At 36.3% G+C, this 25,905-nt stretch overlaps 1 protein-coding gene across 1 annotated transcript; it reads left to right on the forward strand.

Moving 5' to 3' along the window:
• Positions 1-5,639: 5,639 nt before the first annotated feature.
• ldb3b (LIM domain binding 3b) lies at positions 5,640-22,299 on the forward strand. Its single transcript, XM_027163130.2, has 10 exons — positions 5,640-5,737; positions 5,942-6,154; positions 11,105-11,256; positions 14,764-14,839; positions 17,147-17,169; positions 17,864-18,064; positions 18,550-18,579; positions 21,312-21,478; positions 21,647-21,683; positions 21,794-22,299. Exons 2-10 carry the CDS (start codon positions 6,059-6,061, stop codon positions 21,888-21,890), a joined length of 879 nt encoding a protein of 292 aa, XP_027018931.1. The 5' UTR covers positions 5,640-5,737; positions 5,942-6,058; the 3' UTR covers positions 21,891-22,299.
• Positions 22,300-25,905: the final 3,606 nt, after the last annotated feature.

The following is a 25,905-nucleotide window of genomic DNA, read 5'->3' on the forward strand; positions in this document are numbered from 1 at the left end:
ATTCATATCAATTTAAATTCAAATAAATCCAGCATCAAATTTAACATCCAGAATTACAACTTAGCAAAACAGTTAGCATTTTTTCTGAAGAAAAATAAACATCAGCTTTCTTTGGTAGAAGACGAGATCTTTCCTGGCTTATTGTATCTCCAGCTGTGGAGAAAACCCTCTCAGAGGGGGTAGATTTGCGTCATTGTTGTAGCTTTGTAAATGAATCCACACTTTAGACTTTTTTTTAGACATGTTTAACACAAAGCGTACCTCAGCACAGCAGTGCGAGTGACTGATTTCTGTGGTAAGCTGTGTTAATTTGTTTGCGTGACTGTAAACAGTGTAAACAATTAATATTCATGAGGTAAGACGTGGCTATTTAAAGTAACCGTTCCCAGCGCTTTGCCCGTCATCGCATCGGAACCGCGTTTGGAGCCAAAACTTAAAAATTCCGCGCGGTTCCGGTTCCTGTTAAAAAACAGAACCGATTCTGAATAAGAACCGGTTCTCGGTTCCCAACCCTACTGAGCAGAGACTGATGGGGGTTTATTTGTGTTTGGCTGTTGAAACCTATATTTCTGTTAAGTAGTCTTGTCTAAGTTGTTCAGGAAGAAAAAAAATCCCTTGGATTTTTTGGAACCATCACTCAGATATTAAATATAGACTTCAAATCTATAGTCACAAAACAAATTTAAAAAACTGAATCTTTATATATTTAAAAGTAATGTATTCTTGAGTCTCCATTGAATACATTCATAGAATACAATCATTTATTTACAGTAAATTAAATAACTGCTGCTACGCTTTAAGTACACTATATCCTTCAGAGGAAGGATTTTCTTTTTGACTGCATTTTCGGAAATGCTTTAGTGGGATTAATATGGCAGCCTCACGGGTTCCTGGAGGATTACTAGAGAATGCTTTTAACAAGATTAGTTTTTGTAGAAAGGCTGATCCAGTTGATGTTCTTTTCACACATTCTATATCAGGTGGTGGGCTTTAGCACCATTCAGGTCACTCTGTTACCTATTTTTTTGTATTAATACTTTTTAGGAATGAGATGTGTGCTCACTTTGTTTTTGATAGAAAATGATTTTTGATTGCTACAGCAAGTTGCCATCACTTCATTAGGTTTAGTGAGATGGTGAGAACATTTAAGTGATTGGCTATAATGCTGATCTATGCAGCCACCTTTTGAGTAAAGTGCAATGACCTGTAACACCTTTCTATATAGATATATATTCGTAGACAATTTGTGCTACACTAGCTATTCTGTGGGATTGGACCAGATGGGATAGCCTTCACTCTACATGTACACCAGTGGGCCTTGGGTGCGCATGACCCTGTCACTGGTTTACTGGTTGTCCTTCCTTGGACCACTTTTAGTAGGTACTTACCACTGCATACCAGAAACACCCCACATGACGTACCATTATGGAGATGTTCTGACTTAGTCATCCAGCCATTAGAGTCTGGCCCTTCTTAAAGTTTCTCAGATCCTTACCCTTGCTCATTTTCCTGCTTCCAACAAATCAAACTCAAGAACGGACTGTTCACTTGCTGCATATTATATTCCACTCTTTGACAGCTACCACTGTAAAAAGATAGTCAGTAGTCAGTAGTCTTAATGTTATGGGTGATCGGTATATGGAATTAAATAAAAAAAATTCATGTTATTTCTTGTAATGGATTTTCGATTTTAAACTTAACAATATTTCTGATGAAGTTTTGCACACTCTTGTCTTCGCAACCAGCTTCACAAATAAGCCACAAGAAGTTTTTAAAAAGTCTGGTTTGCATTCAAATTAATTTTATTTAATAATGTTTTGTCCAGCTGTGCACTGTGAAATGCTATCTAACAGCAATTAGGAGAATTGAAGAAAAAAAAATTGTAAAGAAAATTGTAGAAAAATATTGCCCTACACACTTTACAATTCATCCTGCTGCTTTCGTCAGCAGTCACTTCATAAGTACTAAAATAAATATAATGGAACCAGCTCCACTGCCATAGAATGAGGTGTTTTGCTTAGGATTATGAGCAGTTCCTTCTCTTTTCATCATTCTGATGCAACGCTCAATGGGCTTTTTGGTCTCCCTGAGCTCACCAATGCAATCTTTCTTTTTAAAAACGTACAAAACAGTTGATTTAGCCAAACTAAAGGTTTTTGCTATCTCTTTGAACAAACTGAAAATGAGAGCAGTCCTCCAACTGTATTGAATCCCACTGATTAAAAGCCAGAGATGTTGTATCTCATGTAAATTTTGTTGCTTGTTTCTGTATGTCTAAACAGTGTCTGGTAGAGGTTGTTTTCATGTTGAAAGGAAGGTATGTGTTTTGTTGTAGGTCATCCATTCATTTATTTATTGCTTGTGTATATATTTGTGGAGTCTCCTTTCCTTTAATGATGCTAGTCTTCATACTTGAGTAACTTATTATTGCTTCCAGGACGTAAATGTAACATAAGGTAGCTTAGGTTATAGCAAAATAATGTGAGTTTGTCTTTGCATTTTTTATTGTAGACAAACCAAGTAATAATCCAGAAAGTTCTCTCAATTGTTGCATACCTCAATGGATCAATTAGTCTCAACGAGTCTGAGGCTTGTGTATGTTATTTTTCCTCTCATCCTCACAGTACCCTCAACTCAATATTTCATTTTCAATATGTATAAATTACTCTCTGCATCCTACAAACCATTCAAGTATTAAATAAATGATATTTAGTTTCTATATTTTATGTGTAAATCTTATACAGTGTTAGTTATGGTTTACATTGTTTGTATTGTTTATATTTCATTAAACAAATACTGTAGCACTGGACTTTTGTGCAATGGTCTTTAATATATTAAGAGGGAATCTTTTAATCTTATCCACCAGAGGCCAATATGGCTGCTGGCTATCATTCCAAGCAAAGGTAGGTTGTTGGGTTTATTTCAATGTCATTAGTTTCTCACTGTAAATGAGTTTGATTAAAACAAGGACCGAGATCATTTTATTCAGGCAATCTGTCGAGGTTGTTCTGCTTGACACTCGAGTGCCGATGCTGTTTTCACACCTGTACAAATAAACCTCAACAAGGTTACAACATACAACAGTGCTCAAGTTAAGATTAAACATCATATATGTGAAAACACTATCACACTATTTTACATGCTTAATTAATCTAAAAATCTTGTCCTGTCATCAAACTGATATAAAGTTATGTCACCTGGTTGGGTGGAAACGCTAGGTGATAATATCCCTGAATTAAAAAGCAACATATGCTAATAGTTTTGGTGGAACAGATGACATTTTAACCTTATGTTTGGAATCCCAGTCCACTTCCCTGGGTCTTCCTGCCTTTTTTTAGTGGTGTAGGTCCCTCGGTTTTATCTTCAGCAAGTATAATGCATGCTCAGATGAATTCAGGTCAGATGACTTGGCCATTGCAGAACATTCCACTTCTTTGCTCTAAGAAAATCTGCTTTGCTTTTGAAGTATGCTTCTCATTATTGTCTATCTGTCTGCTGAAGTGCTGACAAATGAAGGATTTAGCTGAATCTGAAAGCTGAATTTCTTCAGCAGTCACTTAATCAATAAACACAAATGAGACACTTCTACTGTAACCCACACACCTACACTGTAAGATGAGGTGGTACGCTTCAGATGCTTCAGGGCAGTTCCTATTCATCTCTATAAAGCAGATGACAATGTACAATTTTACACACTTCACATCACTTTATCACAAGATAAAATGTTGCTTTGTCATGCTGATCCCACATAACCATACATTTCTCAAACATTTATAATCCTGATTATTTAGAGGAATATTGGGTCAGCTATGTTTTGCTGATTGGACAAACTGCTGATTGGACACTTACAGTAATGAAGACAGTGGGACACCGGTACACCACTAACTGTGATTAAAATCAATTTTAAACCATTGAAAACCATTCAAAGACCAAGGAATCTATTCTCAAGAAACGGAGACCCTACCTTTTACCCACAGACGACTTTAAGTGCACTTTGTCTGTGTGTAAGTATTGTATTTTATGTGTCCTCCACATTAAGTAAAATGTATATCTTCTGTATGCTTGACTAATTTAGGTGCTTCATTCATTTAGATGGAATTGACCTATGGATGCCATGCCTTACTTACCACAAACCTTTCACTTATATAGAATAAACTGCTCAACTATGACTTTTAGCATATATCTCATGTATTTGAGCAACAAATGTATTTCTGCTAACTCTATAAAAACATGCATGCAGGTATCCACCCGTCCAACCAACCATCCGTCCGTCCATCAATATGCAGTGGTGTGAAAAAGTGTTTGCCACCTTCCTGTTTTTTTGGGGGGGGTTTTGCCAGATGTAATGGGACAAACACCTTCCAAAAAGTTCTACTTTTGTTTCAGAGTATTTCCCAAAAGTCTTTGGGATAATCAAGATCATCATCTGTTTTCTTGCAAAGCTGGGATGAGCCTTTATGTTCTTTTTGCTCAGCAGTGGTTGTTGTTATTTTTACCCAGTCTTTTTCTTATGGTGGAGTCATGAACGCTGACCATAACTGAAGCAAGTGAGGCCTGCAGTTCTTTGGATGTTGTTGTGGGGTCTTTTTTGACATCTTGGATGAGTCGTTGCTGCGCTCTTGGGGTAAGTTTGGTCGGCCGGCCACTCCTGGGAAGGTTCACCACTGTTCCATGTTTTCGCCATTTGTAGATAATTGCTCTCACTGTGATTCACTGGAGTCCCAAAGCTTTAGAAATGGCTTTATGACCTTTTCCAGACAGATCAATCTCAATTACTTTCTTTCTCATTTGTTCCTGAATTTCTTTGGATATCGGTGTGATGTGTAGCTTTTGAGGAACTTTTAGTCTACTTCACTTTTTCAGTCAGAGTATCCAGAGGAAACCCCAGAGGAACAGGGATAACATTAAAAACTCTTTGCACACAGGATAGAGGCAGGAAACAAACCCATAACCCTGGAGCTGCTAGAGATGACAAATATATTAAACGATAATAACTCAAAAACTGAAAATGTTACTGAAATTATTCACTATCTGAACCCAAACAGATCATCCAGAATTATTTGAGAAACTTAATGATAATGTTATGAAATTCATGTAATACTTCTGTACATTGCTATAGAATAAAGTGTGCATTGTTTAATCAACTCATTTCTATTCAATTTCTATTTCTATTTATCAGGAAATTCAGGACGTTTGTGTGTTTTTTTTTAATCAGGATTACTCAATGACATAATCAGACAATGTATGGTAGCAGCTGATTAGACATCATGCTTGTCTTTATTTATCTTCAGCGGATCAGCTGTGAGAAGGTCCCCAGTGTGAGCCCCAGAGAGTAGAATGTGGAATCAGACATCAGCTTGACAATGTCATGTAGGTCCTGACAATGCACACGTATAACTATAGTTCCAGAAAATATCTAGATTATCTAGAGAACCATTTAGAGACAGGCAATGTACCTACCAACCACATCCTATCCCACTTTCATCAACAAATGGACTTTTCTTGTATGTCACTTCTTACCACTCTGGGGTGCACTTTGCTCACTGGATGGCCACAGGGGCAGAGTAAAAAAAATGTGTTGGCCTAAGAAGTGGCTATATTCGCCCTGTGAATCATAGGGGCTTGGTATCTCAGGGTGTCCCCTTACACACCAAATATGGACCCTGAGGGCTTGAGTGCTATCGCTTTTTGCAGTGGATGGCTATTCTTAGGCTGTCTGTCCAGGCCATTCGTACAGGCAAGATCTCTCCTCTTTCTGATTTCAACTTTTTTTCTCACTTATTTCAATTATGTAGTAAAGAATGCAATTGCTCAAATTTAGGAAGAGATGTGTTAAGGTTTATGGGTGATGGGCTTTGAGTTATGTTATGTCTGTACAGATTTTTGTTGACTAGCTATGTATCGCTACACTCATTCCTGCATTGTTGTTATTGTGTTGTAGAGGCTCCTTGACGTCTGCCTGTCCCCAGGTGTTCATCCTGTTTGCAGGGTGAAGAGCTAACGAGGAAAGGAATTACCTGTCCCGAGGCAAGGCTTTCCATCTAAACTCTCCCCCAAAATGAGCAATTACACAGTAACTCTGGGTGGACCTGCACCATGGGGCTTCAGGCTGCAGGGAGGCAAAGACTTCAACATGCCTCTTACAATCTCAAGGGTAAGACCAACATTTCGTTTTTTTAATTTTAAATCCTAAAATTTAAAACATGTATATCTTAATTATCTGACTGACTATTAAGCCATATGTTAGATATCCTTTTTAATTGATACAGTCATTTAAAAAGGATGATCAACTGCATTTTCTGTCTATAATGATGTCATATTCCTTCGCTCATATGGTGCACTGGTTTCAATATGCAACTAGAAATGTGTTACATATACATAGGTCAGGATTACATAACTATGTACTGCAGCTGTTGTGTCTTACTGACATAGTGCAGCCTGACATTCTGTATCCAGTGCTGGGTCTAAGAGCAGCGAGAAGCATTACAGAGTTAAACCTCTATGAATAGTCTATATCAGTAGAGGAGAAAATGAAAGCTTAGATACACACTTCTTTGTTAATTATTGTATTTGGTGTATTATGCTTGTATTATCATTTAGGGCCATGTGTTTTAGCAGCTTGTCTGACCAAATTATGCATGCTTTGTTAAACTGTTATTTACTTACAGAAAACCTTCTTAATCGTAACAAGAAGCTTTGTGATCCTGTTTGACGCTGATTTTAGCAGCACAAACAAAAATTTTGTCTCTGCAACATCTGAAATCTGATGACTTCTACACCAGAACTTTCTTTGAATTAATGCTACGTTTCACAGAAAGACGTTTCAGACCTCGTTAATCACACATGACAAACCTTGTTTTAGCTCAGGGCTGGTAACTAAAGCTAAAATAGCTGCCGTTTTCTGAGAAATCAGATACTGACACTAATAGAGAAGAATTTTTTAGCATGCAGGTAGTGGTTGATGGCGCCAGCATGGAAAAGAAATGAAGAATATGATGGGAACTAGATGTTAACTGGAGTAAGGTTCTGCGTGTGTATTTGAAGAGAGAAGTATTCAAATGAAGACTAGTATTCAAATTAGTGTTAGGTTTAACTCATTCTTTTGCACAGATGTACACTGTATCAATTACTTGTTGTACTAGCTTGTGTAAGCATATCTGGATGGAAGTACATTCAGTCTGTAGTAGATATAGTTTAATTCTGATATAGCCTACTTAGAGAAAAAGTATACCTCTGTCCTGTTTATATCTGAAATAGATAAAGTGCATAGATAAAATACAAATAAACCTTAAAATACTACTAATGTATTATGACATACAATTTACATACATGCACTTATAAAACTGGATGGGTTTAAACCTTTTTTTGGACTGTTCTCTATATTTCCAGCTTTATCTCTTTATTAATTATTAAACCTCTAGAATATGTAATATAACCGTGCAGTTTTGTTGCTCTGAGCACACTGACAAGGGAAAAATATTGAGTTTTATGTCCATATTGATATCCGACATTGATATGTTGTACGATTTTTAAATCCATGCAAATCCATTACATTTTTGTAACTCATACAACTGAGTAGTTAAGAGTTAGGAGCCTTGCTCGTGGGATCAGCAGTGGCAGATTGGATTGAGGAGTCAGTAAAAATCACAAGTTAATCTCCAGGCTTTTTTCTATTTGTCATTGCTTAAGAGACAAGTAGTTTCATCCTATTGACTTTTCCAAGAATAGTTTGCATTTGTAATGTATATTTAATATTTAAAGTGCTCATCAATGCACACACTACTCACATGACTCATATTACATGACATGCAGTGGAATATATCAAAAGAAAATAAATAATCTAGACAGACTTGAGTAACATTTTTAACACCCGATACGAGGACTGAACACTAAATGATGGCTAATGACTTTTGAACTTTTTGTCAAAGGGACAAACACGATGAGAAAAATCATCATATATTTGTTCATTTACAGCCTTTCCCTGTATGATTTAATGCACTTAACTAGCATGCTATATGTGAGTAGACTCTGCTAGATATCACTTATTCGCTAAGTAGTTAAGGCTTGGGGCAAGCAAATCACGGAACTGAGCAGCACACTGGAGCGTTTATTTGCCTGGTAGTCTGGCTAAGACTAGTATTTGTCCAACACTGAGAGTGTTAATCATGATGAATAGTTGCAGTTCCTTGCAGTAAATACATTTGCTACACATTTATTTTTTATAACATTGCATTTACTCTTTACAATATAGTTCTGTTCTACATTATACAAATAAATATACAAGCAGAAGACCTTGTTAACTCATAGAAAATAATGAAATCTGAGACTGGATTTATTGCATCATTTTTTTTTTAACATTGAGTCAAAGTGGACTTCAGATGAAAAAATGTCTTTGCATCTCTCTGTACTATTTAATAGCCATTTCTGTATGCAGGCACATGAGAAGTGGACATAATGATGTAATAACAAAGCATGAAAAAGTCCCTTTCCGGTGTTTAGGTCAGATATTTTCAGGAGTTGTCTGTCGTTATGTTAGCAAATACATTTGTAGAGCAGAAGTGACCTTTTTTTAATGTCAGAAGCATCTGTTTTTGTTTTTACTATGTTTTTGATGTTGTGCTATTATCCACTTTTAATTAAAAAGTGCCAAAGTGAGCTTAGGGTTATGACAAATTGTCAAACTAAATAAAAGTTCTTAGAGGAGTTTGTAAATTTAAAAGTGATATAGTGTCATTTCTTCAGTTTATTTGTTCTGTACCAGATGGAAATGCCAAGAAAGTATACGTAGACATTAGTTTGTTCAGTACAACAGTCTCTCCAGTCCAAATATTTACAGCAAGACTGAATTCAGGAAATATATCAGAATGGCACATTGTTCCTTGACTGGTGATGTGTACATTTGTTTGAATCAATTTTTTAGCTAAAATGAGGCTTGAGCAAATGAAGCTAATTATTCAAGAAAGCACCTTCTATGCTAAGTACTGTGTGTGTGTGTGTGTGTGTGTGTGTGTGTGTGTGTGTGTGTGTGTGTGTGTGTGTGTGTGTGTGTGTGTGTGTGTCTGTGTGTGTGTGTGTGTGTGTGTTTATGTGCTCCTGAGTGTGAAAAATTTTAATAGCTACATGGGGCTGTGTTTCATTATAAATCACTGGTGTGTATAAATGTGATCCTGTTCTTCACAAGAGTTCCCAATCTAATATATACTGCATCTCAAAAGAGGATTTGTACTAATAAGCCATGAGCTGGAGAGATTTTATGTTGATATTTTCATATCCCGCTGCAAGCACCATGAAGGGATTTTGGACGGTGCCCATTATTCAGCATAGTTACATTAATTTTTTTACAAAAAACTATTTTTTTAGCATCCTGGACTTTTCAAACGGCCTACATGCTAGAAACGGAAACTTTATTATTTTAATGATGGATCGGTTCATGAGCTTGAAGCCGTGCCCTTTATGCACTACATAAGGTTTCGGTTATCTCTTCTAGCATTGAGAAATAATCCTGCATTGTAGATGAAAACCATCTCATGACATCCAATCACATTCTCTGTGAATAATGCTTAAGCGTTCTACGATCCTGAGTATGTCACTTGGATCTTGTGTGCTAGATCTTGCAGTAATGTAGTTCAGCCATTAACCCAGAGACATGTGAGAGCTATTCCTTTTTTCTAGGTTGCCATTTCTTTTGACCTGTTTGATTAACTAGTCTTATTTATCTTGATTCTTTTGTTTTCTTTAATCAATAAAATGAGTTTCACTAAACTTTCAATGAAATTCATGTAAATAAGTCATTTAAACTATAAATAAGTCATTTAAACTAGTCTGTAAATACAGTTATGTCAAGTCAGTTAAGGTTTGTGGTGGAAATTTTTACTGAAGAGATGTTTGTAAGGCCCTGTCCTTCTATGCTCGTGACTTGTAGTTGTTTTGGTAGTTGCTAGTAATTAGAAATTGTTATTGCCAGTGATTGTTTCGTAGACTGGAGATGAGTTTGCGGCAAGGAAAGCTTCTAGTAGGCCTTGGTAAGGACAAGATTAGCTTGATCAGGAAGTTGACCCCATCAGCCAATGTTGATGATGTTTTCCTTTGAAATGTTTTCTTGTTTGAATCATGCATATAAAATCTTGATGTAATCAATCATCTGAGCCTTGCCTTACTCATGCTACACGAGGAGAGCACGTAATAAATTGTGAAACCTTTTTACCCTTGCCCATGCCTACCAGTGTGATACTTTACATCTCTCAAAACTCAAAACTTCCACAAGAAGTTCACATCAGCAGTTTGCTTATACATAAATGTACACAATCAGGAGCATTTGTAAGAAAGTAGATGCAATTCCTAACTCACTGGATGTTAGATAAGAAAAAAAAATTGAAAATGCCCCTGAGAACTCTTCAAGAATATATCCATTCATATCCAATTTGATAAATAAGGCTCAACATGTTGCCCCAGGCTTGTAGTGCACTACTGTGAGCTGTTTTGTTTATTAAATTAAACTGCATATGATAAGCTGAAGTGTATCTGAATGTTTCTTGATCAGGAGTCCTTAATGTAACATGTTTGGTGTTTGCTGACAGCTGGGTTATACAGTGTGTGTGTTTGTGTGTGTGTGTGTGTGTGTGTGTGTGTGTGTGTGTGTGTGTGTGTGTGTGTGTGTGTGTGTGTGTGTGTGTGTGTGTGTGTGTGTGTGTGTGCGTGTGTTGAGTAGCAGCAGCAGGTGGGAGAATAAGGGAGAATGGTGTAGGCTCAAATGGAGGGAGATGTGTGCCCCTTAGCAGCACTCTTTATTTTTAACATTTTAATGAGCTAGCTGTAAGGCAAGCTACCACCTCAAAGCAGGTTGGTGTTTCACTCTCTGTTTACAACTAAACATTTAAAAACAATTAGAACAAGCATGTAAGAAATAGTAAACCTTTTATTGTAAATTACAAATGCCAAAAATCATTCAGAAGCTCAAATTGACACTTTGTGTGTAAATGGGTATGAATCGGACATGAAACGGAAGCTACGCTAAGAAATGCTCCCTAGTACTCAGACACACCCATTTAAAGGAGTGTTGAATTTTTAAAATGTAACATATTTTTTAATTTATGCTTGTCTATAGATCACACCAGGCAGCAAGGCAGCCACTGGAAACCTGGCCCAAGGTGACATCATCACAGCCATTGATGGGGTCAGCACTGAAGGCATGAGCCACCTAGAGGCCCAGAACAAGATCAAATTAGCAACAACCAAACTGACCCTCAGCATGCAGAAGTAAATATTACAACATACACACACACACACACACACACACACACACACACACACACACACACACACACACACACACACACACACACACACACACACACACACACATGCTGAAGTTGAAAAGAGACACCAGTACATCCATTATATCCACCTTCATTTTGATTACTTTCTTCTGCTTAGTGGAGGGATGTTGTACAAGTGTCCTGCAATTAAACACTTAAACACACGATCTGGGAAATAAACACAGACACAAATGACATGATACATTGCATAAAAATAAAAAAATGCACCCATGCTTTATGTCTTATATACTTCATGTAATACATAAATGCAGCATTTTCAATTATTTAATCAGAGTAGAGACACACAGTCAGACTGCACAATGAGGCTTAAGCATGACAGCGAAGTTGAAGTAACCGATCTAAGGTAGAACATGATCCTTGTTTAAACTTCACTGCTAAATACTTTAAGTATTTATATATAATAATATATATATGTATATACAATCATATATACAATAATATGTATTTTTGTAACTATTCGTTAGTGAGGGATATCGGAGCATCTGATTTGTAGCATCTTCAAGAGCTAGTTTTCACTGTCACACTTTATTATCCTAAAAATTCCCCTCTCTTTCTCTTTTGCTATTTTTTTTACACTTCCTCAAACAAATTCCTTGTCTTTTGGTTGAGGAAGTGCTCTGAACCTACAACCGTTACAACTGCCCTTAAGAACATGGGACCATAATAAAAGAGCCAAGACTTGACTGTAGGCATTTTTATAAGTATAATGTGTTCACATTAGACCATGAAGATTCCTGAAAGACATTTCAATGAGGCAAGCTCAGGTTTATTGCTTTTTGGTGAACCACATAGGGACAAGATCGTCCTTAGGCTTTTCTTAGGATTTGTATAGTAAGAGCCCTCCTCATAAATCCAGTCCCTCTATTTGCAATGTTTCTTTATTTTCTCTGACCAAAGCACACAGAGGGAAATATTAGAGCTTTAGTTTATTTTGTTTTCTTTACTAAACCCTTAACTTTTTGAAAAAATTCCATTCATCACTTTATCAGTCTGCTTTTCTACAGATCATGATCTGTCTGTAGTTAAACAGCAGCAAATGACAGATTAGTATTAGTCTGTATTAGTATTAGTACTAGTATTAGTATTAGTATTAGTTGTAGTATTAGTATTAGTACTAGCATTAGTATTAATCAGATTAGTATTTTAGGAACAAGAAGAAACTGACCTCCAGTCTGATTATGATGTTAGGAGACAGAGCAAAATGAAGGTCACAGTGTTAATGGGAGTATTAAAGTGTGTTATAAAAGCACTTTCACTATGATGCTTCTGACCTCGCCTTTTCATTCACAATACAACAACAACAACAACAACATTGACAATAGCTGCACTCCACACTCTGGAGCACATTCAGGACCAGACTCAGGACCAGACTCATGACCAGACTCAGGGACACACGCAGGACCAGACTCATGACCAGACTCAGGACTAGACTCAGGGACACACTCAGGACCAGACTCATGACCAGACTCAGGGACACACTCAGGACCAGACTCAGGGACACACTCAGGACCAGACTCAGAGACACACTCATGGACACACTCAGGGACACACGCAGGACCAGACTCATGACCAGACTCAGGACTAGACTCAGGGACACACTCAGGACCAGACTCATGACCAGACTCAGGGACACACTCAGGACCAGACTCAGGGACACACTCAGGACCAGACTCAGAGACACACTCATGGACACACTCAGGGACACACTCAGGACCAGACTCAGGGACACACTCAAGAGCACATTCAGGACCAGACTCAGGGACACACTCAGGGTCACACTCAGGAGCACACTCAGGGACACACTCAGGGTCACACTCAGGGACACAATCAGAAGCACACTCAGGGTCACACTCAGGAGCACACTCAGGGACACACTCAGGGTCACACTCAGGGACACAATCAGGAGCACACTCAGGGACACACTCAGGGTTACACTCAGGGACACAATCAGGAGCACACTCAGTACCAGACTCACTGCCACACTCAGTTCCACACTCAGGGACACACTCAGGGACACACTCAAGAGCACACGACAACACACAAATCATGACAGCACAAGGATCACAGCAACAACCACACACAACAAACCAACCCGACAACCCACAAATCACGACAACACACACACGAATCCTGACAGCACAAGGATCACAACAACAAACATACACAAACATAACAACAGACAAATCATGACAACAAATGAATCTCAGCAACAAACACACACAACACACCAACACGACAACCTACAAATCACGACAACGAACACACAGATCATGACAGCACAAGGATCACAACAACAAACACACACAACAACACACAGCTCACAACAACAATACCCTTCCACAACAAATGAATCACATCAACAAGTGAATCATGTCAGCAAACGAATCACAACACCAAATGAGCTGTGAAGCTGTTATACATGAAATGGCCTGTTTTTGTCACATACTCCACATGTGTAAATCCTTTGTCCCATCTTACATAAAGCTCATGTCTGTATTGCTTGAGGTGAAGGTTACATGGTAGAGGTTTGAACTTTTCTTATTCAGTCTGTTATATAGATGTGCAAACGCAGTGAATGACTACAAACAACCATTACCTTAGATACTGTATACCTGAATTTTCACACAAATAAATAATTTTAACTAAATAATTACAATTTTGCAGTGGAAATAAATTGGGATGCATAAGCAAAATATGACATGAATTATTTGCATAATTACAATTTCTTAATAATTCAAGGAGCTGATGAATGCTTCATTCTGATTGGTCAGAAGGTGTTCATTTTCTATGATACTAAATCCACCTGCAAGATTTAGATCAATGCACATGTTCTTATTTTCAATTCAGTTCTGTTACATTTGATATGTTTAGCGCTTTTAACAATACACATTGTCTCAAAGTAGCTTTACAGAAATATCAAAACTCTGAATAAAAACGATAAAATAGAAAATGAAATTTAGATTGATTGCTAATGAGCCAGCCTAAGGCAATGGTGGTGAGGATTACACTCCCTGAGATGATGATGATGATGAAACCTCATTTATGTTTTCTATAGTGGATGTTATTAAAAAATATGTGATGTGAAATTTTCTGGGAGGTGGCGTTTATTTAACATGTTTGAAAGAAGACTCCAGTGTCCAGACTCCAGACTCCAGCTTTTATAAAAGTCAGAGATAAAAAACTGTATCTATCTTTTCTGCTGCAGACATAAATGGCTTTGTACAACATTAAAGGTCAATAAAAATGTATCATATGTAAAGAATTGCTGGAATAAAAAACTATGCCAAGTTGCTGTGGTATAAAAGGGAATAAAACCTTTCTGAAAGTGCTTTTATTGGAAAATGGGAACACCACCCAATAACAGTCTTTTATTTATTATTTAAGACAATAAAGTGGCTGATTTAATTTTTTTTTTTGGCCTCATCAGGTCGAGACGTCCAGCCCCTGTTCCCACAGCTACACCAAGAATGGATTCACCCATGCCAGTTATTCCTCACCAGAAGGTAATATTATTCCTCACACCAAAACTCTCTGCGACAAGCAATAAAAAAGCATGCAAGATTTCTCAGATTTTATAAACAGTGTGTTTATTTACTTAGTTTTTTTTAAGTGAATACAGTGCTATATTGTATAATAATGCTACATAATAAGCAATGTTACATTATGTAGCATACATAATGTAGCATTATGTGCATACAGATCTATGCTACATAATAGGCAATGTTAAATACGTATTAATAAGCCATGTAGATTTTCTAGTTCGAAAAATCTAGTGGCTGAAGAATCCCGAGACTGTCATATGTTTTAAAATCTACGGGATTTCATTTTGAGTGACCTTGCTGGTAATACAATCAGGTCTAACACAACGTTTTCTGTTTTATTTTCTTTAAGGGATTCAACTATATTTCTTTATCCATACTAGGAAGTCTGAACTACACAAAGAACCACTAAAAAACACTTTTTTTTTTTTTAGATCTGTGAGAATTTTCTGCCCCAGCTTTTCTCTCATTCGTCTAGCTTGATCAGGTCTTCTGTTTATTATACTCTTACTTTATATTGCTTTAATAATGAATGAGCCTTTATTATCAGCACAGTGGAATTTTTTTCTTCATATAACCAACTGAGGAGGTTGGGGTCGGAGAGCAGGGGTAGCTGTAATACTGCAAGAATGGCTAAAGGCCTTGCTCAAGGGCTCAACAGTTGCAGCTTTGCAGTGCTGTGGTTTGAACCCCAATCCTCCAACCAACAACTCAAAGCCTTAACCACTTGAGCCACCACTGCCCCTAAATAATTTAATCATCCTGACAGAAACCGATGAAGGTAGACATTTGCTTGGTGAGATAAACACCTGTCTATGTATAAAAGAACATGTTTTTTTTTTCCTGAATATGATGTAAAAATAACTCTCAGCCAGTGGGGTATGTGTCCTGTCAGCCTTTACTTTGCACTGGCTCTCTGGATAGCCACACAGCACACTTTGGAATGCCATTCCAGGGGTAGTTAATGCTAGAAGATGCAAAGAGACTGGTTATATTATTTACTCAACCAACACCACTGGCCTTAATGAACCTCATTACATTTGTTCAGATTCAAATAGAAGATCACAGGGGAGGTGGTTGGTTGGGTGATCTTATCAAAAAGAAATACTCAGAAAATTCTATAACATTGCCAGTGATCTCACTGGCTTTTTTCATCCACATGATCCACTTCCTCTTCCAGTTCCATGTGCCCTAGTGGACAATCTCTACAATAACTCAAATTGGTTTGCTTCAATATTTTATATATATATATATATATATATATATATATATATATATATATATATATATATATATATATATATTTGCTTTTATAATGCTGTGCTATAAGAGCAGATGTGTGTTTGGTGAAAGCACAGCTGATAAAGGTCTCAGGAACACTAAAGCAGATGTCCATCTATTTTCAGATACAATGTCTTTGTAATTAGCGCAAAGGTTTTTTCTAATTCTGGATAGTCCCAGAATATTAGGGAACATTCACATGTGTTCCAGGGTTGGCACAACAAAAGGTGAGCCCTGTGCCATGAGAGATGTTCTCATCATGAATTAATGGAGGTGTGAGCTACTGACAAGCTTTTTTAATGAACCTGAATACCACCGCTTCTAGAACACTCTTGTATCCCAAATAAGGTCACATATACTGTCACGTATCTGTTGTCATTTGTAGAGCCTATGACAGGGATTTTTACAGTAACATGGCATGTTTTACACTGTTCTTTTTTAATGTTTTTTTGTTGCTTAATGTTTGACAATCACACCTTTGTTATATACTCTTCCATTTAATACTGGTCAATCAAAATGAAATTACTGGACATTTCCTTTTTGTTTACACATTATGTGTAATTTTTATGAGGTATTAAATAGGAGTTGAAAATATGATCCTTTAAATGTAAACCAAGCTTGTTTTCAGTAGACGGCTTAGATCTCAGTGTTCCTGTTCTCTGGCTATGTTGCCAGAACAGGAACCTCTGTTGCAGTCAATCATTCTGTACACACTAGCTAACTGGAATGTCACTCATATGGGACGTGTAGACCATTAATAACCAAAATTTTCATCATGTGACCTGGGGAAAGGCTATCTGAATACGTATGAGTGTGTGTCAGATTACTGTTGCTCTAGTTCCTGGAAACAGAAAAAGCTCTGAATAGTAATAACATTCGTTCGGTTCTTTGTTTATTTTATTCCATGGCCTTATTGTTACAGTAACATTAACACTGATTCCTCTCTTTTTCTCTGTCTGTACTGTATCTAATTTTTACATGTTACTCCAGGTCATTGCCAACACAGCTGCCAAGTTAGTAAAACTGTTTTAACTTGAATGTGCATAAACTTGAATGATTGTGTGAGTGCTTGAATGTTCACAAGCATCTTTCTTGAATATTGTGACTGCAAGTTGCTTGTTAATTACTTTTATCACAAATAACATCTTCAGTCTGTCATGAGACATCTAAACACCAGACAGAAACTACCAGAATTTTAATACAGTCTTAATTATTTTATGATCATTGTGTGTTGGTTTGCTGATAACATGTATCCATGAATCCTGAAAGGTTGTGCACTGTGGTCTGGGAAAATCCATCAGATGAAAAATTATATTGGTTAAATTATAGCTATAATATACTTACACCCCAATATTTTATTATATATAGATGTTTTAATTTACTTTGTAAGCTTGGCTTGTGTTTATGTACTAAACACTGCTACCACTCCTTGTTTTAATAAGTAAGCAGCATTTAGTCACTTAAACGTCCTTACACTTGCACAAACATCATCCATTCCAGTCTTAGAAAGCCAGGGTTGAGCTCTTGTTGGTGATTTTCATGCTCAGAGACCCTGATTGAGCTCACTAGTTAATCAACAGGTTCGGTAGTTGTGTTAAAGCCTGCAAATCACCACATATCACCCTGGTCTGAGCCCCTGAGGACTGGAGACAACTGCCCTATAATAATGTTCTCTTCACCAACCATTACTCACATGTTCCCTGACAGCCAAGAGTATGTTCCCAGCTTCAACCCTATTGCACTGAAGGATTCTGCTCTGTCCACTCACAAGCCTATTGAGGTGAAGGGTCCAGGAGGCAAAGCCACCATCATCCATGCCCAGTACAACACTCCCATCAGCATGTACTCACAGGATGCCATCATGGACGCCATCGCCGGCCAGACTCATGCAAGAGGCAGCAATATGAGGCAGGTTCTCTCATAAGTACTTTTAATCTGAGTAAGGTAGCACATGTAAATTAACAAACTGCACACTAAGTCGTTTATATACATGGAATTTTAGCCATCTAACCATTTGTAAATTATTGCAAGAAAAAGTAGTTTACTGAGAATAGTAATTATTTTTTGGAGCCTGATTATATTTTATTTGGTCAACTTTAAGACTAACAAACTTAACCTGAGAAGAAATGTTTTTCTTCATATGTACACTAGGTGGTGTTATTGGTTATTTTAAGCTGTGATGTATTTTACAAGAGACTGTGAGGAAAGTGGATTAGGCATCATACATACTGCAATGTGTGTCAGCCTCATCTTTTGTCTTCCTTCCTTTCCTTTTCACTACATTATCACTCTGTCAACCACTCCAACTTCACGTTATACCTCATCACTGCTCCACCATGCTTGGCATGGCCCCATATCGCTCCTTCCATCTTGGTTCATCCTCTGATAATCAGTGGGGAAGATGCTGTTGAATCTCCACTGGGGTGAGTAGTCACAGGTCGCCTCATACACTCACTGTCTCCTCATTACAAGTGTGATTTCATTCTTAATAATATGTGTTGTCACATATACATTACAACACAGTGGAATTCTTGTCTTCGCATATCCCAAATATGAAGGTTGGGGTCAAAGCACAGGGGCAGCTATGATACAGTGTCCCTAGAGCAGAGAAGGTTTAGGGCCTCAGGCATGGGAGTGCTGTGGCTTGAACCTTCTGATGAACAACCCAGAGCCTTAATCACCTGAGCCACTATTTCCCAACATTAGTATATATTTTATCATTGATCTTTTTTATGACTAATGAGATAAGCAGGGAATATCTCTGGTTAAGGTTCAGGGAGTTCACTCTCCTGTTTGGACTATAAATACTTAGGAATGTTCTGAGTACCTCTGAGCCCTACATGATGTCTAATGTAGAGGTGTCCAATCTTATTTGCAACCACCTGGTGTGGGTGCAGGGTTTCATCCCAATTAAGCATAAGCCATACCTGATTTCAGCTGTTTAATCTGTTCATCTTGGTTTTCAAATCAAATAAAATCAAATTTTATTTCAACATACATATACATACACCTATATATACATACATATAGGGTACAACATGCAGTGAAATGCTTTATGCAACAGTCCAGTATATAAGAATATACAATTCAAAATATCTTAAAATAATGCAATTTAGGATTAAATAAATAAATAAATAAATAAATAAATAAATAAATAAATAAATAAATAAATAAATAAATAAATAATAGACTTGGTGTGGTCTCTGTTTGGCTGGAATGAAACCTGCACCCACTTCAGCCCTCTACAGAGAAGATTTGACACCCCTGATCTAATGGAACGTGAATGGTGCTCAAGAACCATAATTTGGACTTTTACAATCAGGTTTTTCAATACCATAAATCTTTATCAACATTTATGAAAAATATAAACAATGTATATTTTGTAAATATAAACAAATATTGAATTATCTAGTAGTGTTTTTTGTGTGCAAACAGAACAAAAAATATGACAGACTTACAGGTTTTGGAAAGGCTGATTTTCTTCATGCTTGTGTACATCTCATTCACATTTAGTGACACCCACCAAAACTCCTTGAAAGGTCAAACACAGAGAGGGCTAGAAACACAAAATGACAACTAAACGATGAAAGGCAGCCAAACAGCACATGAAAAGGTCAAAATATAGAAATAAATTTAAGAAAAGGTGAATTCGGGGGGAATTACGTGAAGTGGAGAGAATATGTGACAAAAATACAGAGGAGAAAAAGAATCTAGACTGTACCCAAGAGATCACAAACACACCACATATATATTACACAGGAAAAGTATATCTGAAGTGTTATACCGCATTGAAAAAAGATCAGTTGCTGTTTGCACATGCACTGTATATATAGAATATACAGTATGTACTTTGGTCGGCAATGCGTTTGTGTTTTGTCTTTTGTCTTGCACTGTTTGCACCAGGCTGCACAGATTCACTTTATGTGGCTAGAACTAACTTACTTACAGTAAGTCCTTAGCTCGGTGTTGTTCGATGTAGCGCTGTCTTTGTTCCATGTAGCACCGTTGTCCTGGAGAAACATTGTCTCATTTCACTGTGTACTGTGTCAGCTATATATAGTTGAATATAGTTGAAGCTTCATGACTTGACTTTCCTTAAGAGGACATGGCAAATGAAAAATTATGTGATCCAGATTCCATTAAAAAAAAAACTCTTTAAAAATCCCTCAGCTTTCCTCAGCTGAGACATTTCCCTACAGACACTCCAGATTGTGCTTGTTTATAGGGCAACATTTATTTTGTGTAGCTTTATTTATTGTAGTGAGTGGATATATTCTTTAAATAATGCTATTAATAATATTAAAAAAGACTGGATATTATAAAAGTTGCTCTGGATTTATTCATTTACAAAATGTATCTGTAAGAAAAATAGAAACAGGTTATCCTCAGCAGAATGATACATTTATCACATTTTAATTTACTGGAGCATAAGTAGGCTATTAACGTTTATACTTCCGCAGGATGTTAATAAAAACCTAATTTCTTATGAACATTTAAATATTTACAAATAATTTGTTTGACAGTCAGCTTGATAAATAAAGTTTTTAAAAAAAATGTGCTGTCTAACCTTATTGCTTAAAACACAATTACTCAGATTCCCTCAATAAAAACCCACAAGACAAGGGTCACATGGTGGTTAAGGCCCTTGGTTGTTGATTGGAGGATTGGTGTTCAAACCCCAGCACTGCCAAGCTGCCACTGTTGGGCCCTTGAGCAAGGCTTAACCCTCATGGGGTTATATGTGAAGTTGGAATATGCGAAGAAAGAATTCCATTACATAATGTATATGTGACAAAATAAAGGCTTCTTCTTCTTCTTCTTCTTCTTCTTCTTCGACAAATCCACATTAAACACAAAAGTATAAACCAGGCCTTAGTCAGAACTCATCTCAGTTAAAATTGTAAGAACTCATTTACATTTCCAGCATTTAGCAGACACCCTTACCCAGAGTGACTCATATTTTTATTTCAATTTATACAACTGAGCATTTGAGGGTTAAGGGTCTTGCTCGGGTGTGGCAACTTGGTGGACCTGGGATTTGAACTCATGACCTTCCAATCAAATTGTCCAACACCTTAACCACTAGGCTACCACAACCCCTTGTTTGCCTTGAGATGTCTGATTTCATCTTTATGCTCTTTATCTTGGGAAACAGTCCGCTCCTTGTTAAAGATCCTCTGGTGGACAGTGCCTCTCCAGTATACCAGGCTGTGATCAAATCGGAGGATAAAGAGAACGAGCTTTCTGAATGGGCTCGCCGCGCTGCCAACCTGCAGTCCAAGTCTTTCCGTATCCTCGCACACATCACAGGGACCGAATACTGTGAGTCCTGTCTGTTTTTCCTTCTAGTGTCTCATTGCTTGGATGCATGTGATTCTGTAGACGTACTGTTCTGTTAAACGAATCACATCACCATTATTTGAGCAAGTTGCTTTGAGAACTTTGAATTGTTCCAGGATGACAGTCTCATTTGTCTTTCTTTGTTTACAGTGCAAGATCCAGATGAGGAGGCTCTCAGGAAATCAAGGTATTCTACATTGTTCATCATTTCTATCTGTATTATATCACAGTTTATTTTAATGAAAAAAAATAATAAAACCAATATTTTTCCTTTATACTCCACTCCACTCGTTACAGGGAGAGGTTCGAATCAGAGGTAAAAGGCCCACGCTTTGCCAAACTGAAAAACTGGCACCATGGTCTGTCTGCACAGATCTTGAACATCCAGGAGTAAACCTCCTAAAGCAGAGGGACAGAGATTACAAAGGAAAGCAACAATAAGAATGTGAAGGAAAGATGGAAGAGAAAAAAAGACGGTAAAGGTGAAAAGCATTGTAGTGATTGCTTTGTGAGCTATTGCAGTAAATTCATATTTTAGATAAAATGCTCCCCTTGCTGCTATGTGGTCATACATATGTCATGTTTGTTTTGTGTGTCTTCCTGACAATAAGATAATATATACCTTTTCTTTTGGCTGTTTATTCAAAATTCAAATGAATTATTGATGTACAAAGACAAAACCTTAGAGAAAGATCAATCTGTGTATACTATGCAATGCACTGCCATACGTCCTGCAAACATATTAACTGAATGTACTGTATTAATGTGAATAAAACATTATTCTTTTATCCAAACCAACTAAACCAATGTTAAAGTTCTTTATTTCACTTTTGGAAATGTGCCTGTGTGTCACTGTAGAATAATGTCACGAATTATCAGCAAAGGATTTTATTCATTTTTTTCTTTCCTACAAAAAAATCAGGTAATTAAGCACTAATTAAGAGTCCACAGAAAGACTGAAGATAATGCTGAAGGATGTACAGGCTTAAGATATTCAGTATTCCTTCTCATGCTAAAGATTTTTCTTTCATTTCACAAGTTTATTTTGTTTCATCTCAACATCAATTGTTTCATTTGCTACAAATCAAAATGATACTGTACGCTTTTATGTCACTTTTATGGGAATCTTTAAAGGAAATATAGTATTCCTTCATTCTAGGAGTTGCATTATGTTTCACTGGAAGTCTGTAACAGCTACTACAGATCGACTGTTGTGTAGAATTTAGTTGCAACACAGACTGTTTAATGCAGCCTAATGCATTTAATGCAGTTTATAGGCAGCTAGATTGCTTTGAGAAAGATTTGAGATCTAACTCCAAATCTCCAAGCCTTCACATCTGTAATTCAAAATCAATAATTTTGACATAATCAATTATAACAGAGAAATTGTTACATTTCAGTACAAATACAACAGTCCTTAACCCTATAAATTTTAAAAAATTATATAGAATATACACATAAATGATGTTGCTACATTTTGTTTAGTAGTTATATTTTCTAAAATTTTGGTAATCAACATAAATATTCAATCAATAACATTAAAATAAATACAAATGCATTGGGAGAGTTTTTTTTCTGGTAGAATGCTTTCTCCATTTTTACTTCTGGCAGTCAGACACATGCACCTATCGTTTTAATAAAGTAATAGTTAAAATAGTCACAATTCATATCTCATGCAATTATATGTTTGTGAATAACTGCTAAAGAATCTGGATGTCTTTTGTAATGTAAAATCTAATTTATGTGTGAAAGGGTTTTATTTTATTTAAAACTGGCAAGTAAACAGAATGTTTTTGACAATTCGAAGAAGAAGAAGAAGAAGAAGAAGAAGAAGAAGAAGAAGAAGAAGAAGAAGAAGAAGAAGAATTTAATATCAGAAGCAATATCTTGACTATTCAGTATTTCAGATTTCTAGTTCACTATTTAAATGTAACAAATTTGTGATATTGAACATGATACTCCTTGATACAAAAGTTGAGATATTCCACGAGTCTTATCCTTCCCAATGAAGGACACCTTATCAGATGGTTGTGATCCTGTTTAAATCCCAGTTCTGCCAAGCTGCCATCACTTGGCCCTTAAGCAAAGCCTTAACCATAAAATGCTCAGTTGTGTACATGAGAAAAATGTAAGTAGCTCTGGTTATGGGCAAATGCCAAATGACTTGATATAAATGGAAATGTAAAGTGTAAAGATAACACTTTTGTGGATTTAATCTAACATGAATTATTTTGTTTTAGTCTGTGTCAGCCAAAGTACCACTAAGACAATAAGGGGACATAACAAATAGTAACAAATTCTGAAATTCATATAACTATTTTAAAATTTTACTTAAATTGTTGCTGATAATATCATTTAAAAGCCTTTGTTACATTGAAAAAGAAAGCCAAACAGTATTCTACGGTGGCCAAGAAGTGCAAAACAAAATAACAAATCCGACAACGAAATAATAAATAATTATTTAATTTAAAAAAAAAAAAAAAAAAGTAACAAATTTGAAAACAGAACGACAATTCAGAAAACAAAATAACAAAACGGAAAACAAAATAACAAATCAGAAAACACAACATTTCAGAAAACACAATGACATTTCAGCCAAACCGGAAAAGGTAGGTATAGTTTGTAAATGGAAGTCTCACTGCTGATTGGACAATACATCTGTCACTAAAACTATACAGGCAGTAGGAAATTGTGTTTAAATTTATTTCTTGTGCATGTGTGGAGTTTTGCGTTCATGTTAATCTAAGAAAACAGCAATTTCAATTGTCAAGCAAGAAAAGGAAGAACATTCCTATGCCGTGGTTTTTAATATGCTGATAGAATATAAATATCCATGGCATAAAGATTAGTTTGCGATCTCTAGAAAAACACACTTGAGGAATACAGGTGTGTTTCATAGACAAATCTATCCCAGATTAAACGATGTAAGGAATGCTATAAGAGCAGAGGATAATGTGGTTAGCACTTCAGCATAAAAACAAGTTGTGTGTTTAATGTGATGACATTATGTGACACGTCATAGATTTGTTCGACATTATAACTCCATGGGACCAAACGATCTGTGGCATGTGGATGGTTACGATAAACTGAGAGTAATTTTACTGGAGTATACTTAATCAGATGTATTAAAATGCTTTTATTGCTTTTTATATTAATTAAATAAACAATTACTTCAAAAATACACATTAAAATTGGATGATCTTTATTGTGAGCATTGGGTAGGGTATTGAGTATGAAATGATCTGAGATGGTGTGATTAAATAACATTTTTATAATAGATTAAAAAGTGCCTCCTTGGTCAATTATATGGCCAGATTTTGTGACTGAAGATAAGAAAGTATTAAATATGATTAATTCCTCAGTAAAACACTGCTTTCTGTATAAATTATGTTACAGAAATGGTGACTTTGAAGAGAAATATCTTAATTCTACAGTAAAATGAATTTATCTCTTTTTTCTGGCTTAATACAGTTTTGTCTCTTAAACCTTTGTCTCTTAAACCTCTTTTAAACCTTATTTTGTTACTTATTAATTCCAAATAAACTGCAGAAATTTGACTTATTTTGATCCACATTCAGGACAATACATTTTTAAACATTCATAAACATAAGAGTCGACTTTCTACTGACTCAGCCTGCTGTACTTCCTGTATTTCCTGAGTGACAGATGCGTCGTCCAATCAGCAGTAAGACTTGCATTCAAAACTATACCTACCTTTTCCGGTTTGTCTGAAATGTTTTGTTATTTTGTTTTCTGATTTATGTTGTTTTCTGATTTATGTTGTTTTCTGATTCGTTATTTTGTTTTCTGTTTTGTTATTTTGTTTTCTGATTCGTCATTTTGTTTTCTGATTCGTTATTTTGTTTTCTGTTTTGTTATTTTGTTTTCTGATTCGTCATTTTGTTTTCTGATTTGTTGTTTTGTTTTCTGATTCGTTATTTTGTTTTCTGATTCATTATTTGGTTTTGCACTTCTCGGCCACCGTAGTATTCAGTGGGGGCATAGAAGCCTTTATTATCGCCACATATACATTACAGCACAGTGGAATTCTTTTCTTCACATACCCCAACTGTTACAGTCAATTACAGTTAATTAATGTATTATACACTGAATGAGGTAAATACTGGAGCCCACGTGGGTCACATGGTCAGTAGCTTCACCGCATCACACGTGATTATATGTAGAGAAATAATTTAAAAGTCATCAGGATCAATAATAGACTATTGACTCACTGTGATATGTTGTATCATTTAAGCTTTAACAATTTAATGCAAATGTAAATAAAGAAAGGCAGTGAATATGACCAGTATGACCTATATAGCAGTAATGCAACTAGACCTCACAGTACAGAATGAGTCACATAACACAGCACCAGAGCTGTTTAAGGGTGTTGATCGAGTTCAGTGTTT

Source organism: Tachysurus fulvidraco, chromosome 8 (assembly GCF_022655615.1).
Source record: "Tachysurus fulvidraco isolate hzauxx_2018 chromosome 8, HZAU_PFXX_2.0, whole genome shotgun sequence".
Lineage (NCBI taxonomy): Eukaryota > Metazoa > Chordata > Actinopteri > Siluriformes > Bagridae > Tachysurus > Tachysurus fulvidraco.

Coding starts and splice junctions, on each gene's coding strand:
- ldb3b (XM_027163130.2), top strand. CDS start 6,059: ATGAGCAATTACACAGTAACTCTGGGTGGACCTGCACCATGGGGCTTC. Junction 6,155..11,104: donor TGCCTCTTACAATCTCAAGG/GTAAGACCAACA, acceptor GCTTGTCTATAG/ATCACACCAGGCAGCAAGGC. Junction 21,684..21,793: donor GAGGCTCTCAGGAAATCAAG/GTATTCTACATT, acceptor CACTCGTTACAG/GGAGAGGTTCGAATCAGAGG.